Source organism: Telopea speciosissima, chromosome 2, assembly GCF_018873765.1.
Source record: "Telopea speciosissima isolate NSW1024214 ecotype Mountain lineage chromosome 2, Tspe_v1, whole genome shotgun sequence".
Lineage (NCBI taxonomy): Eukaryota > Viridiplantae > Streptophyta > Magnoliopsida > Proteales > Proteaceae > Telopea > Telopea speciosissima.
Window position 1 is genome coordinate 63409054 of NC_057917.1, and position 17231 is coordinate 63426284.

The 17231-nt window shown below is 39.0% G+C and overlaps 1 protein-coding gene across 2 annotated transcripts; it reads left to right on the plus strand.

Annotated features, from left to right (window-relative positions):
* The first annotated feature begins 1279 nt into the window (after nt 1-1279).
* Nucleotides 1280-17231, plus strand: LOC122653145. Of its 2 annotated transcripts, XM_043847086.1 has the most exons (7): nt 1280-1499; nt 10693-10941; nt 11074-11646; nt 12033-12206; nt 13341-13477; nt 16823-16933; nt 17037-17231. In XM_043847086.1, exons 1-7 carry the CDS (start codon nt 1383-1385, stop codon nt 17098-17100), a joined length of 1425 nt encoding a protein of 474 aa, XP_043703021.1. In that variant the 5' UTR covers nt 1280-1382; the 3' UTR covers nt 17101-17231. The 2 variants fall into 2 exon arrangements, with proteins under 2 accessions (XP_043703021.1, XP_043703020.1); XM_043847085.1 differs by having other exon boundaries at nt 10693-11646.

Here is a 17231-nt window from a genome sequence, read left to right on the forward strand (position 1 = left end):
CATCTGTGAAAAATAAATAAATTAAGGAACTTCATCTGATGAGAAATCGGAAATGCTGATTTGATGGGTTGGGATTTTAAAGAATTTGATCACACAAACAAACCTGTTGCCTAGAATTCTATGAACATCAGTGATGGTTCTTTCTTCTTGTTCAGAAAAAGAACCCCTTTTCAGCTCTGGTCTTAGGTAATTAATCCATCTCAGTCTGCAACTCTTTTCACACCTTGCAGCCCTGCAACCTCAAATCAATTAAACCCCTTAATTTATTAGAGCTAGCTAGAAGAAAATTATTAACTAACTAGATAGCTAGAGATGATCGAGAGGAGAAGTTTTTTCTCCAGCTATGAGTTCTGACCTGCTTGTTTTGGAACAGATTTTTTTAGGGTTAATAGCAAATGACTGAGAGAAACGAAAAAAAATCGGAGAGAGCAACCATAGAGGGAGAATAGACGAGAGAGAGAAATAGATGTATACCTATACGATGGAGTTGTAGTTCACCAATGGGGATGGAGGCAACTTCACATTTGGATTTGTAGGTCAGCGATGGATTTGCAGGCCAGCGATGGAGGTAATTTCACATTTGGGGAAGAAAACGGTAAAAGGGTTTGGGTTATAATCTTACATCAAGGCAAAGATGGAATTTCCACTATGTTTAAACAGCATATTAGATGAGGGCAAAGTTGGTATATAAAATGTATAAGTTAACACCATCCACTTACCGTCAGCTGAAGGGGTGTAGCTGTATAATTTAAAAATACAGGGGGTTGCATTGTAATTTACACAAACCTCAGGGGTGGCACTAAAACTTACCTAAAAAAAAAAACTTTCGCCCACTGAGAACCACTGTTTACAATAGAGACCACTTCGCTTAACAGGGGAGGTAGCGCCATGCTATTAAATGCGTGTGGGGTCCTTACCGAAAGAAAATAAAAAATTGCCTGTGGGGCACGAATCTCGATCCGGTCTCACTGCCTCTCGTGAGTGTGGGTCCACCATAAGATGGAATCCTTACGGTGGCCTAAGCTCGTGCTGATCTGGAGTAAGTATAAAAACCACGTGTCATTTAGAATCCAACGGGTGAATACAGCGCAGGTTACCGGTAAAAAGAGAAAATAATAAAATAAAAGTTGTAAATAATTGAATTTGAAAGGAGACTTCACTAAAGCGGAAGAGCTGCGCTGTGTGTGTGTGAGTGTGTCTCCCCCCATATTATTCATTCAACATCAGTTGTTGGCCTTTGCGTTCCCCAGACGACCTGTGCTCTCTTCTTTTGTCTTTCTCTCTATTTCTTCGAAGTTTCACTGAAAAGAAAAGACTGTTAGAAGAAAGGAACAAAAAGGTGAGAGGAAAATTGAAAGAGAAGGTGTGTGTGACTTGTGAGGATGGGTTCGAGTAGCAGTCGTTTGGGCGCGCGACCTTCTCGTGGGCGAGTCAACCGCACGAATCGCAGATTATCCTCATTCTTCTGCGGTGGTTCCACTTCTCACGCTCCGGTTGAGGTAATCGCAACACCTCTAAAGGAAGTTCTGGGGCGAAAAAAATCAGTTTCTCTTTTATGTTCAAAATTTCCATAATTTCTTGAATTCTGGATGTGTCCAGCTGCATGGATTTTGATTTGAATCTGTTAATCATGTTGGAGTAGCTTGTGATTGGAGACCGATCGATCGGTGCAGGAGATCCATTTTGCTTTGTTTTGTTTCTTTTGTGTTCGTATATTTTAGGCTTTAGATATTCATTTCTTTTTAAATGTCCAGCTAATTCCAATTCTTGGTCCATTTTTTCTTTTTGTTTAAGAACTTAAAATTACGAGCTGTAACCCATCGGTCAACATATTGTTCTGTTTGCAAATGATATCCATGGTTAATGGTGATTACGTCTTTGTGTGGCGAAATTGAACTGGCTACGATCATTAAATAAGTTGAGAATTACAGATGACAGTCGGTCAGACAAGCTTTGGTCATAATTTGAAATCAGGGAACTTTGGTCGCCTAGGCCTAGCCAACTCAGTGGATGTGATATAAGAAGGATGTTAGATGGTTAAGCTTGAATTACTATTTTCTGACTGGATGGCTTTGTGGTGTGAAAGTTGGGATGTGGATGTGTTACATCAGCTTTCCTTTCTTTATTATTATTATGATTTATTTATTTTCACTGAACTTATGATTCTAAGGTTGGATATGATATCAAGTGAAGGAGTTCATTTGGGATGGGTGGTCCAAGCAGAGGCCTTTTTGGTCTTCTACTTGATGACATAGTTTTAATAATTTTTTTATAAGAAATGGTATTTGATCATGCTGGAGAGCAATCTTGGAAACGGCAGTAGTATAGGACTTTTTATAAAGATTCTGATTAAAGCCTTATTTTGTAGCTTGGATTTATGAAGTGACAAACCTGCATTTCTTAACATAAAGTTGAGTACCTATATGTGGAAGGAGAGTATTACAAGTGTTGAACAATGTATCTAGTTGAAGGTAGCCTTGGTAAAACCATTGTGGCAGTACTTTTTTTTGTTTGTTTGGAGCAACGAACATATAGGGATTTGATTCAATTAACAATGGATTCATACGAATAATTAGGGTGTCTGAAGTAAAAGAAGCCTTAAAAAAGATGACAATAGGTAAAATAGTAGGTCTGGATTGTATTCCAATAAAGGTTTGGAAAAATGTAGGAATTTGTAGATTATCGTGGCTACTTAGGTTATTTAATAAGATTTTGAGTACAGGGAAAATGCCAAATGAATGGAGAAGCCTTGATAAACTATTCTCTGCCATGCTCTGACGGATTGGACTAGATTGTTACAAAGTTTGGAAAGTAGGGGTGCATTTGGAATTAGTAAACTTTCAGGGGTGCATTTGTACGTTTGGGCAATTTGAGGGGGGGCATTTTATGAAAACTCAAAAAAAAAAAAAAAAAAGCCTTGTGCTTTACTCTGTGAGAGAGTATGGTGAGATGCCATTGGTGAGAGGCCGTGGATGAGAGATCCGGGAGAGAGTGGGATACCCGATCCAATCCTATCTTCTTTTCTATTTTCTATTTTGATCAAATCAACATTAAACTTTATTCAAAAAGATCCTGCCTGGGGCTGGGTCCTTCATGATCCTACTCAATTGTTAACTTTAGATACCTAGGTTCAAGCATTAATAAAGGTAAAGGAGGAGATATAGAGGATGATATTATACAAAGAATGAGAATAGGGTGGATGAAATGGAGGAGTGCATCTGGAGAGTTGTGTGATCGATGTATCCCTTTAAAGTAGTGAGGTGGAATCACAAACTTAATAAATTCTCTGATGGTAACTATAGCATTTGGGGTGGTGACAGCTTCATTCGGAGTGTACTCAAAGTCTTCCTTAATCACGACCTCATCTAGAACTACTTCTTTAACCGTGTCTTCATGAACCTCTGTAATGCAATCCTCAACTTTGGTAACATTCTCATCGAAGACTTGAGGCACAAGCTCTACCTCTTTAAGAACAGCATTCTTCAACTTGTGCTCCATCTCTTCCCAAGTCCTAGGTTAACGTCTTCTAACTTTAAGCCTCTCTTCATGGAATGTCCACCACTCTCTAGCACGACCAGTCAATCGTAAGTAAACAAATCTAAGCTTCCTTACCTCAATCGTTTTGTACCAGTAAAAATATTCCCGCTAGAGAATCTAACCAATCAAGGAATAAGTAATGGATGCGTCTGTCCAGCAAAGTAGGGAACTTTGGGCTTCATCTTATTTCTAGTTGGCAGAATCGTGGGCTAGAAAAGAGAGAATGAGAGAATAATTACTTGTATTAATTGATAGGTAAGCCCCTCTATTTATAATAGAGGGGAAAGTTACAAGAGACTAAAATAGGCGATGTGGGACTAAAACCCTCATAGCCGACTTACACTTAATAGTATAAAAAATACCCCAAAAGGACCAGAATACCGTGGGGGTATTCTGGAGTACATATTCCAACACTCCCCCTCAAGCTGGATTATACAAATAATTAAAGAAAGAAGATTTAGCTTGAACTAAAGAAAAAAGAACTCCATAATAATGCAATAATGCTAACATGCTAACATGCTAACACTCCCCCTCAAGTTGGCGCATACAAGGTACTAATGCCCAACTTGAACAAAATGGGAAAAATAAGTAGTAGCAAAATCCAGCTTCAAGACGAATGCAGCTCCCAAATAAACCTTCAAGAACTTGAAAAAAAATTGATCTTCAAAACTTTGGCAGACTTGATCAGCAAACCGAGACTGGAATGTCTTCCAAAAAAGGCAGTTATCCCAATCTTCTATTGCTGTCCAGTGATGAATCTTTGAATGATAATCTTGAAGATAAGTAACTAGGGTAGCGAGTAGATAAATAAGCAGCAGAAAAGATCAAGCAGCGCAAAAAAAATCAACCCAACTGTAGAACCTCATATAGGCAGGCAATAACCAAATATCTTCAATACTTTAATACCAATCTCCCCCTTACGGCAAACTCACCCCAATAACAAAGTAGATACCCATTGGCAATGGTGAAAACTCTAATCCTCTATGTTTTGCACCAAGTGTTCCTGTAAGTTCTGCTTTTTGCAATGGCTGCAATATACTGTACATAATCCCCCCCTCACGTGTAGACAGTGTAGTACACGTGGACATAACAGAGATGATGTAAGAGATAGGGCAAAAACATAATATTCCAGAATTTTCTAAAGGGTGCCAAGGGTAATGGAAAGAGAAGAAATGGCAATTTCGAGAATACCATAAACTTCCAAGGTAGTTATGGGTATATGCCAAAGGTATGGTTTGGGAGGTAGTGAAGTGAAAAGAAGCAGTGGGATAATGAACCATGGACAAAGCAACACAGTAATTTACAACCTTCTTTCAATCGATCAAACTAAGTCCAAAACACCAATCTTCAATGATCAGATCTGAATTAAAAAAACAGGTCTAATTTGTAGAAGGAGAAGGTACCATTCTGCAAAAACTTGATCGATCTTTACACAAGGAAGTACTAGTGTGCAAAATTCCAAACTATAAACTCCCACATGGTAAATAGAGCTGACTAAGATATTTGGACAGCAATGGACGTAAGAAGCTTCAACAAAAGACTTGGATCAGATCTGAATCTGTGAACAATGCTAGGATCAAGCTCTCAAAGGGAGCCGGATATGAACCAGAAAAGCTTCACATAACTGAATAGATTCGTAGTTGCAACTAATAACCTTGGAACACACTGTTGTAATCCCAAATAAGCTGATCTCCAGGCTAGTAGATACGAGTCTTCAATAATGAAAGAAATTCGATCTCCAATAGTAGGATACTCAGTCTCAATAATAGGGCAGCAGTAGTCCACATAAAGGCAGCAGTAACATGTCAACCAGTCATGCTTACAGAAGCCAATCAATAAAACCAGCAATATATGTAGTAAAGCTCAATAGAACCAACAAATATAAGATAAAGAACCCGACAGATCCATAGGTAGTTGAAGCAGCCGGCCACATAGGAACAAGTAAAAAAATAGGTTGATAATTGAAGAAACCGAGCCATAAGAATGAACCTGAATTTTTGCCAAAAAGAACTGATGAATGTTGCTGAAATATGGGTTGAATACTCCTCTGATGGTTATAAAACTCTCCTAAAAAAATCAGCAAGAGTGGACTGCCCTAACCCTTAGATCGATTATAGTCAGGGTTTTGTAAAAAAAACCCTGAAAGTGAAGTTCGATTGTAGGGAAGGGGTCTTCAACAAAAGTGATGATGACTTGTCAAAGGTGATGTCTTCTGGTAATAGATGTTAACCACAACTGCGGGAATGGATCTCCAGTTCGAATAACCAATCTCCTTGGTGATTGAGACTTGATCTTCAAGTGGGAGAAACACCAAAAATTGCAGAAAAAATAGGGCAGCAGCTAACTTGTGTAATATAACTTCTTCAAGCCATGAATAGTTGAAGTAGAATGTCCCTCTTGATGGTAGAAACACCTCCAAAAAACTCCAACAGCAGCAATCAACCCTAACCCTAAAATCGATATTTTGTTAGGGTTTTGTAAAACCCTGAAAAGGAGGATCGATTGGGGTTAGGGGTCTTCAAACACTTGCAAAGAGGCTAAGACTGAGGTCGAGTGGTCCTTGTAGTTGGAGTAATAATCCCTCCAAAAATCAGCAAAAACTGAAACCTGTAACCCTAATGTCGATTTGAGTCAGGGTTTTAACAGGTACCCAAAAATAGCAGGTTGAGAAGGTTTTGCTGTAAAAACAAATCCAGCCATCAGAAAGTGTCCAAACTTAGGTTGATTAAGGTTTGTAGTAGTAGGGAACCACCCCTAAAAAATCAGCTGCATCTGAAAAGGGAAACCCCAAAATCGATTGGAGTCAGGGTTTTGAAAAAAACCCTGACAAGTTGAGATCGATTTGGGTATGGAGGCTGGAAAAGTTAATAAAAGGTGGGGAGAAAGAAAAAAAGGGAAGAAAGACTATGGAATAGGGTAGAAGAGTGTTGGAAAAGGCTGCATAGGAGGCTCCAACATTGGAGGATCAGTCTTCATTAGGTAGAAATCAGATCTCCAAAAATTCTGGATAGCTCCAATATCGCAGGTATGGCTCCAGCAGATTTCGAACAGAATTGTTTTAGTAAAAAAAAAAAGGTAGAAAGGGGGGGGCAGCAACTAAATCATTGGTATGCTGTATTTACCTCATTAGTGCTGCCCCTTTACAAGGTTGAGAAGAAGAAAAACAGAAGAAGGAAAAGCCGAGAAAGGGAGAAGAAGGGAGAAGTTGATTGAAGAGATGGATTAGGGTTTTCTTCTCTTTTTCTAACCTAGATCAGACTAGCTTTGATACCATGTTGGCAGAATCGTGGGCTAGAAAAGAGAGAATGAGAGAATAATTGCTTGTATTAATTGATAGGTAAGCCCCTCTATTTATAATAGAGGGGAAAGTTACAAGAGACTAAAATAGGCGATGTGGAACTAAAACTCAGATAGCCGACTTACACTTAATAACATAAAAACTACCCCAAAAGGACCAGAATACCGTGGGGGTATTCTGGAGTACATATTCCAACACTAGTAATACCAGTCCTCTTGTAGTAGGTGTTGTTTTCAGATGTACTCCATCTTTGAACTCTCGTCATATTATTAACAGTTGAATCAAAAGGTGGCTTTCTATCAACTCTATGATTTTCAAAAGGTGTATAGGATCATAGTTGTCATGGCGTCTGGGCGACCCAAGGCGGTGGAGAGGGTCCAAATGGCAGGCGACACCAATTAGGTGAACAAGGCATCCAAGGTGCCCAAGTCGACCAAGGCGTCTGGACGCCTAGGCAATGCCTTGACAACTATGATAGGATGTGTAAAACCTCTGTGGACCTCTATCCATGAACCTTTGTGTATGGTTGTTAACTGTAGAGTGTGTTGGATGTCTTTCCTTACCTTTAGGAGGTCCATAACTATCTTGTATAGAGGCAGCAATTCTACTTTCCATTGTTGTCATTTGATCAATCAATTGTTGGAATATTTCCAACATCTTAGCCATCAGATTTGGAAGCCTTGATGAACTATTCTCTGCCATGCTTTGATACCACTTACTGTAGTACTGTAATTGAATGATCAAAATAGTACCAAACAAGATTTGTTAATGGAGGAATGATGATGGAAGGAGAATAAACAGAAATTATACACTTGGATTTCACCTTACAAGATGGTTCGATTGGGTCAGACACCAGCCTTCCTTGATCACACGCATAAGGGGTTTCTTGATCAAACACAAGAGATTTTCAATGAGAAGAGAGCAGCAAAAGCTTTTCATTAATCAAAATTCGTGTACAATGTTGGCCTCCCTTACAAACTTATATAGAAGACTCAAAAATAGAATCCTACACTAAAAAGTAAAGGCCTAACCCAATCCTTAACTAATAAGGTAACCTAAACTGACTAGAAAACTGAAATAATAAAGGAAACTGACTCAAAACAGGACTGGACTTACAGAATCCTAATCCAAGAATCCTACACTAAAAAGGAAAGGCCTAACCCAATCCTTAACTAATAAGGTAACCTAAACTGACTAGAAAACTGAAATAATAAAGGAAACTGACTCAAAACAGGACTAGACTTACAGAATCCTAATCCAATCTAACTAAAACACTTAATAACAATTAAAATAAAGAAATAAAGGCACTCAGCTAACTAATCCCGTATGTGTAGCCTCTACCCATATTATAGGCCCATTTAAGTGGTCCACTACAAAGAAAACACATGGGATCAAAGGCCCAACACATACATAACCCAACCCAAAGCTTATCTCTAATAAAATAAGCCCATTTAGATTATTTATCTGCATCATTATGGTTTTGAATAGAGCTGATTGGAGAAATAGGATCCTTGTAGCCGACCCCATTTAGTTGGGATAAGGCTGAGTTGAGTTGAGTAATGTTGGATTCATATGCTTTCGCAATCAAGTTCTTATTCTTGGAAATTGAAGTGGAAAGAGATCAGTTAATGTCCATTTTTTTTATTTTTTGAAATGTGATCTTCTTGAGTTACTATGGCAGTTTTGTTTGGCTACTTGCTGAGCAGGTGTATATCATACCATTTGGACTATGAACCAATCCGTCCTTCATGCTCATTTCTAAAATCCTTTGATGAGTTATTGGTTGACCTGAGAGACGCTTTGAACATTGGCTTTCTATGGATATAATAAGAGGTTATCCACTGGGCTGCAGAAATTGCTTCCTCATATTTTTATTCATGGCTTCTACGTGATGGAGAATTTTCTGCAGTGCCAGAATCTTACATAGGCCTGGATGATGGACCTGACTAACTCCCAAAAATTGGAGTCAAGGACTCGGTTCTCAGTTCGATAGAAGTGGCATCATTTAAGAAATATATGAACCTTTAGAATTAGTTTATATCTTCTAAATATTTCTGCAGGTGTTATTATTAAGAAAAATCACACAAATGATTGAGAACTTTTGCTAATTAGCTAAAACGTTATATCTATAGTTTCCATGAAAGGGAAGTTTCTTAAGTGGGGCTAGTGTGTAGCAATCGATTGTTCATTGTAGCACAACAATGTGAAGAAGAACTGAAAATGTTGAGTATGATGTGACCGATCCGATTTATCAATGCCTAGTGGATTGGCCGACCCAGTTGTAAAATCAGGCTTCTGCTTCTTGCATTGCCTGTTTCTTTGTTCGGACTATCTGATCTGGAACAATCTGAACTTGGATACAGATCCTTAAATCTTTGAGTAATATGGTTGTTTCTGGTTTCATTAATTGCACTTTGGGTTATTTTGTTTTAATTTTTCAGTCCAGTTGCACAAGTTCCTCAACTGACTTTTTAAACAAGAGTCTATGTTACTCCCATCACTTCTCTTCGGCCTTTATTTCAGGGTTGAGGTGGAATATTAACAGCTAGGTTTTAATGTCTTGTAGGGCTCTTAGGGAACTATCTATGTTCCAGCTTATTTTCCCATGTAAAAGAGCATGTTTAAAAAGATTCTCCTTTTTTGTAATGAAAGAATTTTTGTGTTTTTTTTTTTTTTCATTTGACTTGATCTGGGCTAGCTTAATTTAAGCATTCTTGGTCTTATGTTAAGATAGAATGGTTATGTAGGATGTTTTGAACCCCAAGTGGGTAGCTCACTTGGCAAAGACCAACGACTCATAATTAAGAGGTCATGAGTTCAAACCTCTTTGGGACCAATCTATGCAGAAAAAAAAGGACGTTTTGTGGTGAAGTCCAAGTAGGAGATGCATTCTTCAGCACCACACATAAAAAAGTAGGTTTATGGGGGTATAGGTACTTGAAAGGTGCAATTTCTAATTGAAAAAATGTATGAATAATAAAGGCAGTTTCATTGTTTGATCTTCTCTCGTGGACTTGTGGTTTGGGATTTGCCCCAGCACCTTGCCAATCTAAGGAGGCATTAAATTTTATCGGTTTTGATCCATAATTTGGTATAAGATTAATGCGTTAATAAAGATTTAATCATAAGTAATGCATTTATGCATTAATCTGGATTTTATTCTCATAATTAATCTATTTTCTTGTGGTACATAAGTGCATTAGTTATAATTAATTCATTTGCTTGTTGTAATTGTGGACTGAGAAGAATTGACAACTGCATATATGCTGCTAGTGCTAGCAACAACAAACAACAACAACAAACTCAGCCTTATCCCAACTTAATGGGGTTGGCTACATAGATCCAATCAAACAAAGTAGGTAAAACTGAGGACTAGACAAAAAAGGGGATGAAGAGATGGAAAAAGAGGGTAGGGAAATGAGATGAGAAGTGAAAAATGGAAAATGACAAATGAACGATGTAAAATAAGAAGAGAAGTGAAAGGTAAAAGTGACAGATAGAAGTAAGAGGAAAGAGGCACAGCCCAGCAAGTCAGGAGAATCTCAGCTAAATAGGGTCAGTTACATGGACTCCTTGCCCTCCAATAGGCTCTATCCAAGGTCATACCTAGTGCTAACACATCTTTTACATGTTTGAATTTTATATGGGCAGAAACTTATTTTCCATCTGATGGATTACTTCATAAGTAGAGGCTATTGGTTTCCCCTTTTTTATCAACCATTCTATAGGGTCGTAGGGAAGTTAACTGGAATAATTTTTTTTAAAAAATTAAGTTGCATTAGTTGTGTAAAAATTAGTTCAATACTTGGTGCAGTATGTAATGTTTTGAGTATCATACAATTTGGTTCTTATTGCAGATGGAAGATTATCCGGCTGATGTAGTGGTGAATTCTTCAGAAGATCATGATCCAGTTATTCCTGATGAGCTCCAAAGCTCAACGAAGGAACCCTCTTCACGTTTCAATTCAGGAACTGAAACTGGTGCATCATCCGAAAGCAGTAATTGGACCATTGAGGAGAGATCAGTAAAATATTGTTCAGGAAGCGTTGCTACAAGGAATGATGGCAAATTCTTGTCTGAGAGTAAGGAATTAGTTCCTGATCAGATAACTGCTGAATTTGTTCCTGAAGAAAGAACTAGTGACGAGGCTAGTACCTCCTTTAAAGAACAGCAATCACTAGATTTAGGCTCTGAGAATGTAAGTGATTGCTTGAATGTTGTCGAGGGTGGGTGCCAGATATTGGAGGAAGGGATGTGTTCAAGCTGTGTATCTCATCAGGAACTTGGTGACTCATGTGCAAACGCAGCACCTTCTGCTGGAAATCATGTAGATGCTAGTATGGATGTCCTCGGTCTTGTTACAGATTCCATTTCTAGTGCTTTTGAGCCACAAGTAACTTCACAATCACTAGAAGGAGAATCTGCTCCAGAGAGAGTACCTCCAGCCCCTGGATTAGTTGAGCCAGATAGGGAAAGAGACAGAAGAAATGGAAATGTACTTCATGTTGATGTGGTGAGTATTTCTTCCAGCATCTTAGGTAGTAGTACTGCGGAAGTAAGTAGCCGTGAAGCAAGAAGGAACAGTAGAAGACTGTTTTGGGATGCTTTTTCGAGACGCAGTTCTAGAAGGCATATTGATTCTCCAACCATAGTTTTCTCAACTGAGGATGCTGATGATCTGGGAATGCATGACAGATGGCTCCTTGATTTCGGTGGCGATCTCTTTGAGGATGGCTTTGATGGTGATTCAGGATACCTTGGCAGTAGAAGTCATGGCATGAATGAACGGCGATGGAGTTCGAGATCAGAGGTGATCTGTTATTTAATTTTCTTTTCTTTTTTTTTTTTTTTGGTAGAATTTTCTTTTCTTTTTGACTTTATCACAAGTCATTTACTTCTTATCCTGGTAAGCCAGCAGATAGGATATGTTTTGACTGTATTATTAGTTTATCTAGACCACGATATGTGAGTTAGGGTCATTTCCCACTTAAAGATTTGTGATACATGATTTATTAGAGTTTTTGTTAGATTATGGGGCTGTGGATGCCATGAATCCCTCTTTAGTTTTATATCCCCTATTGTTTGGATAACTGATAAGTCAATGGTATGTATTGATTTAGTCTGTTCTCATACAATTCATTTTATTTAGGAGACAAAAGCCATAGTTACTGATAGTTATCTTTCTGGTCTTATCAGATCTGGGAAAGACTTCATGGTGGACCTGATGAGAGTGGCCGACGAACTAGTTTTTGTGCATCTGGGCTTCACCCTGATGGTACCTGCTCATGTGAGAGTTTCTCGATGACAGAAGAGTCTGGTACTCATGCAAGTATTTCACGAATAGTTATGCTTGCTGAGGCATTATTTGAGGTAGATTCTCTTTTAATCGAATAACTTGTTTTTCTCTTGTCGGTTTATGTTCCTTAGGATTGCTTCCTCCTCGGGATTGGTAATTAGATGTCTGTAAAATAAATTATCTACTTCCTTTCATGTTGTCTAACTGTCATTGGCATGGTAAATCCGACATCTTATGGTTCTGCTGTCCAGTTTTATTAAGTCTTTGGTAAAATTTGTTGTTAGAGAGTTGATTAATGGTTTGTGTCATAGTTTGCTCTTTATGAAATGGGCAAAAGCTTAAGGGGGATTGAAGGCACTAGAGTTATTCCATTTTTAGAACTTGGTTCCAATAAGTTACCAGATCCTAAAACATTGATAGAATATGATTCTAAACTAATGTTCTTAGGAGAGAGAGAGAGGGGGGGTCCTGGGGGGGAGTTAATATTATGCTTTTGGTCTTCTGATATGGCATAATACCAGACAATATATTAACCAGAATATACAGTTATTTCACACTTAGCTTGAGAGAGTAGATACTAATAGCTCCACTCAGTTTATTTGCATTCCCAGCTATTTGTTGTTTTATAAAGTGAGAACGGAAATTGGGATTGCCATTGTTGCGAAAATGCCTATGAAGTCACACTAGTCACAGGGGCTTGGGAGAGGGAGCAAGGGATATTGGATTTTCTATTGCATCCATAACTTACTATTTTTAAAAAAAAATTTGTAGTCTCTTAATTCTGTTTCTATTTATGGGTTATTTTTTCGTTTTCCTGCTCACTTAACTTCTTCTTCCTTTTTCTAAGTGTGTAATTCTTCGGGATGGGTATACCTGGTCGATTTGAGGGCAATGGTTGTTTAGCTCTATTATGCTATTGGCTTGAACACAGCTATACCCAATGGTTGTCATTTTGATTGAGCATGTACTCCAATATTGACTTCATAATTGAACTACTGATTTGTGCAGTAGGCTAACATATTCTGATCAGAATTGCCATGGCATTGTAGATTCCACATCGTCAACTAGCACCTGTTCATGATTTTCTTCCCCCCTCCTCCTCCTCTAGTGATGCTATTTTGTGTTGACTTTGCTACGTTGTAATATGAAAAATCTTGAAGTTGTCACATGTTCTGACATCTTAAACTGTCTTTAATGTGTGATTGCAGGTCTTGGATGAAATCCATCGCCAACCTATGTCACTTTCACTATCAATGGTCTCTGTCCCAGCTCCAGAATCTGTTGTTAACTCATTTCCTATCAAGATTCACAAAAACACAGCTGAGTGTGGACATGATATGGAACAGTGAGTTTCTAACTGTATTTTCACATTTAGAGGAGATGATAGACATGTGTGCTTGAATAATTCAGTTTATAGATTATGAAATGTTATAAAACATGCTTCCTTGTTACAGAAATTATGTCATCATGCTGATGCAGATTGATCTCAATATATCGTTGGGTCAGCTTTGGTTCCCTTGAGGTTTGGGTATTTTTGGTGGGAGCCACAAGCAGAATTGTGGTTTTCATCATTAATGTAAACCTCAAATATATCAGAGGTAGCTTATATGTTTGTTGGAATTGGGGTCTAAATCTACTGGAGGCTGTTATTGATTATTGCCCTTAAATCTGGATGATTAATTAGATGTCCTCTGCTACTTGGCCATTGTTGTGCAGAATGGTTAGTCTCCTTATCCAGGTTGAGGAAGGGCTACTGCATTCTCGGTTGTCAAAGACAAGACATAGTACTTAATGGTTATCAAGCCAGCCTTTGGAATGCACCTTAGGAAATTTCCCCTCCTAGTGTATGTTTGTTAGCCTTTTTTCATTGAGCTTCTGAAAGGAAGCCATATCGGAAGGTAATTTGGTTTGAAAAATTATTAGGGATTTATTCCGCAAAGCTAGAACCTTGAAGGATTTGTCACTTTGTTTTAAACTTGGAACAATCTGGAGCATTGATACCATATTATGTGGTTAATATTAGGATGCTGTTTGCACCCCAATTTCACAAATTGGAATTTGTTTATACGTGCCACAAGGCCGTGCATTGCATGTTGCCATCAAGGAGTTACCCTTTTAAATTTGAATAACCAAGTGGAAAGGTGGGACCCGCCATGACTATAGATGATGGGAGGTTACAAACACCACATGGCCACATAGCACATGAGGTTATTACTTTGGAATGAAAGGGGCCCACTACACTAAGAAGCAATCTGAAAAGTAGGAGATGCAATAGTGGGAATTACTTCACAAAGGGGTTATGGGCAAAAGTCAAGGACATGTGGCATTGAAACAAGGGATTGTAGGTACATGGGTGCAGTAGTTATGATAACTACCAAGTAGGAGCATTTATGGGATCCATCTATAAAAGGGAAAAGTCTCCATTGAAGAAAGAGCACTCAATGGATCAACAAAACCCATCTGCACTTTATCTTTATTTTATCATTTTCAGTTTTTATCTTTCAGGATGTAATCTTTCATCCCTTCTGTAATTTTTGCTGGAGTTGGGTTCTAGCCACCAATGCCTCATTGGCTTGTGTTTTAAGGGGTATTCATGTAGGCCTTGCTTGGAGAATAAGTCCAGCAACCATGTCTTTTGGCCCGTATTTCAGAAGACAACCATCATCATCGAGTTGCGAACTTCATCAGTCCGAGGCTGGCAGGGTTGTGGAAGCTTCATCAAGACCGTTTTTGGGAGATGCTTGGAGAACAACTCCAACAGTCTTGTCTTTTGGCCCGTGTTTCAGAAGACAACCACCATTAACATCAAGTTGCAAGCTCCATCAATCCATGGCTGGCAGAGTTGTGAAGCTTCATCAAATCCGTTTCTTTGAGATTATGTGATTTGGTAGTAGAGTAGTTCTACTATAAACGGGCCGTTTCGTCTTAGAACAGGCCGTTAAAGTAGTTGTACTGTAAATGTCAAGTTGTATGTCTCATCAATGTCAGATTTCGTAAGTTGTAATGACTCCAACGGATACATATTGCAAGTAAGTAATTTGCCAAAATGTGTTGGTGAGAAATCCAACACCCACACACAGGGGCACAACGCACGTGGTGGAAATAGCGCGGGCGTGCTAGGGCCTTTGACGTAGGCCCAAACGGAATTGAAAACGGCCTGTCTTAGCTTCCGAGCAGGACGAAACGGCCCGTTCTACCTTCAGACCGAGACAAAACGGCCTGTCCTGACTGGAGAAATGGCCTGTTCTAAAAGGTCGGAAACAGCCCGTTCTGACTTCGAACCAGGACGAGAAGGAGATCCTTCCATGCCTGAGTAGCTCTAAGGTCTTTTGGGTGAAAACAAATCACGATGGACAAAGCAAGGAAGAAGATTGAAGATCAAATTGCTTACTTGCAGTCTGTATCCGTTAGAGTTATTACAACTTACAAAATCCGACATTGATGAGACATACAACTTGACATTTACAGTACAACTATTTTAACGGCCTGTTCTAAGACGAAACGGTCCGTTTATAGTAGAACTACTCTACGACCAAATCGTATAACCTCAAAGAAACGGATTTGATGAAGCTTCACAACTCTGCCAGCCATGGATTGATGGAGCTTGCAACTTGATGTTAATGGTGGTTGTCTTCTGAAACACGGGCCAAAAGACAAGACTGTTGGAGTTGTTCTCCAAGCATCTCCCAAAAACGGTCTTGATGAAGCTTCCACAACCCTGCCAGCCTCGGACTGATGAAGTTCGCAACTCGATGATGATGGTTGTCTTCTGAAACATGGGCCAAAAGACATGGTTGCTGGAGTTATTCTCCAAGCAAGGCCATTCTCCAAGCAAGGCCTACATGAATGCCCCTTGAAACACAAGCCAATGAAGCATTGGTGGCTGGAACCCAACTCCAGCAAAAATTACAGAAAAGATGAAAGATTACATCCTGAAAGATAAAAACTGGAAATGATAAAATAAAGATAAAGTGCAGATGGGTTTTGTTGATTCGTTGAGTGCTCCCTTCTTCAATGGAGACTTTTCCCTTTTATAGATGAATCCCATAAATGCTCCTACTCGGTAGTTATCATAACTACTGCACCCATGTACCTACAATCCCTTGTTTCAATGCCACATGTCCTTGACTTTTGCCCATGACCCCTTTGTGAAGTAATTCCCACTATTGCATCTCCTACTTTTCAGATTGCTTCCTAGTGTGGTGGGCCCCTTTCATTCCAAAGTAATAACCTCCTGTGCCATGTGGCCATGTGGGGTTTGTAACCTCCCACCATCTATAGTCATGGCAGGTCCCACCTTTCCACTTGGTTATTCAAATTTAAAAGGGGAACTCCTTGATGGCAGCGTGCAATGCACGGCCTTGTGGCACGTATAAACAAATCCCAATTTGTGAAATTGGGGTGCAAACAGATGCCTGATGGTAATGAGCCTAGGAATGCTTCTGCTGTAATGAATGATACTCCTCTCCCCAACTCGCCCCCCCCACCCACCCCCAAAAAAAAATTCTTATCTTTTTGAGCCAATGACACTCTTCTTTACCTATTGTTGTCAATATCATCATCACCTACTTCTTCTATTTAGGGTAATTTCTATATTATTCCAGTTTCTTCTTAACCTTTCCTTTTGATTGATGTTGATTATGTTGGTTAACCTCTGCAGTTAAGCTGGTTATTTAATGTCTTATCACAGGTGTTACATTTGCCTTTCTGAGTACGAAGAGGGGGATAAAATAAGAGTCCTCCCCTGCCGCCATGAATATCATATGGCATGTGTTGATAAATGGCTTAAAGAGATACATGGGTATCAGCATCTCTCTCTCTATGTTTGTGTGTGTGTATGAATTTTGTGTTTATTTTTTGCCCTAACGCTATATGTTCTTGTTCCTTCTGTTGTTGCTTCACAGGGTTTGCCCTCTCTGCCGTGGAAATGTTTGCGAGGGAGTTGCTCAGAGCACTGTCTCAAACTGATAATTTTCCATCTTCTTTGAGAAGAAAACTTGTGTATATAAAATGCAAGTAGGGTAGATTAGCTTGCTCTTCAGATGTTGAATATTCATTTCTTTCCTGATATAATATGTGTACCCTGTATGTTTTCTCTC

What these genes read in the sequence shown, in the direction of transcription:
- LOC122653145 (XM_043847085.1), top strand. Translation starts at nt 1,383, where the DNA reads ATGGGTTCGAGTAGCAGTCGTTTGGGCGCGCGACCTTCTCGTGGGCGA. An exon ending in TTGCTGAGGCATTATTTGAG is followed by an intron (nt 12,207 to 13,340) that starts GTAGATTCTCTT and finishes GTGTGATTGCAG; the next exon opens with GTCTTGGATGAAATCCATCG. An exon ending in TGGCTTAAAGAGATACATGG is followed by an intron (nt 16,934 to 17,036) that starts GTATCAGCATCT and finishes GTTGCTTCACAG; the next exon opens with GGTTTGCCCTCTCTGCCGTG.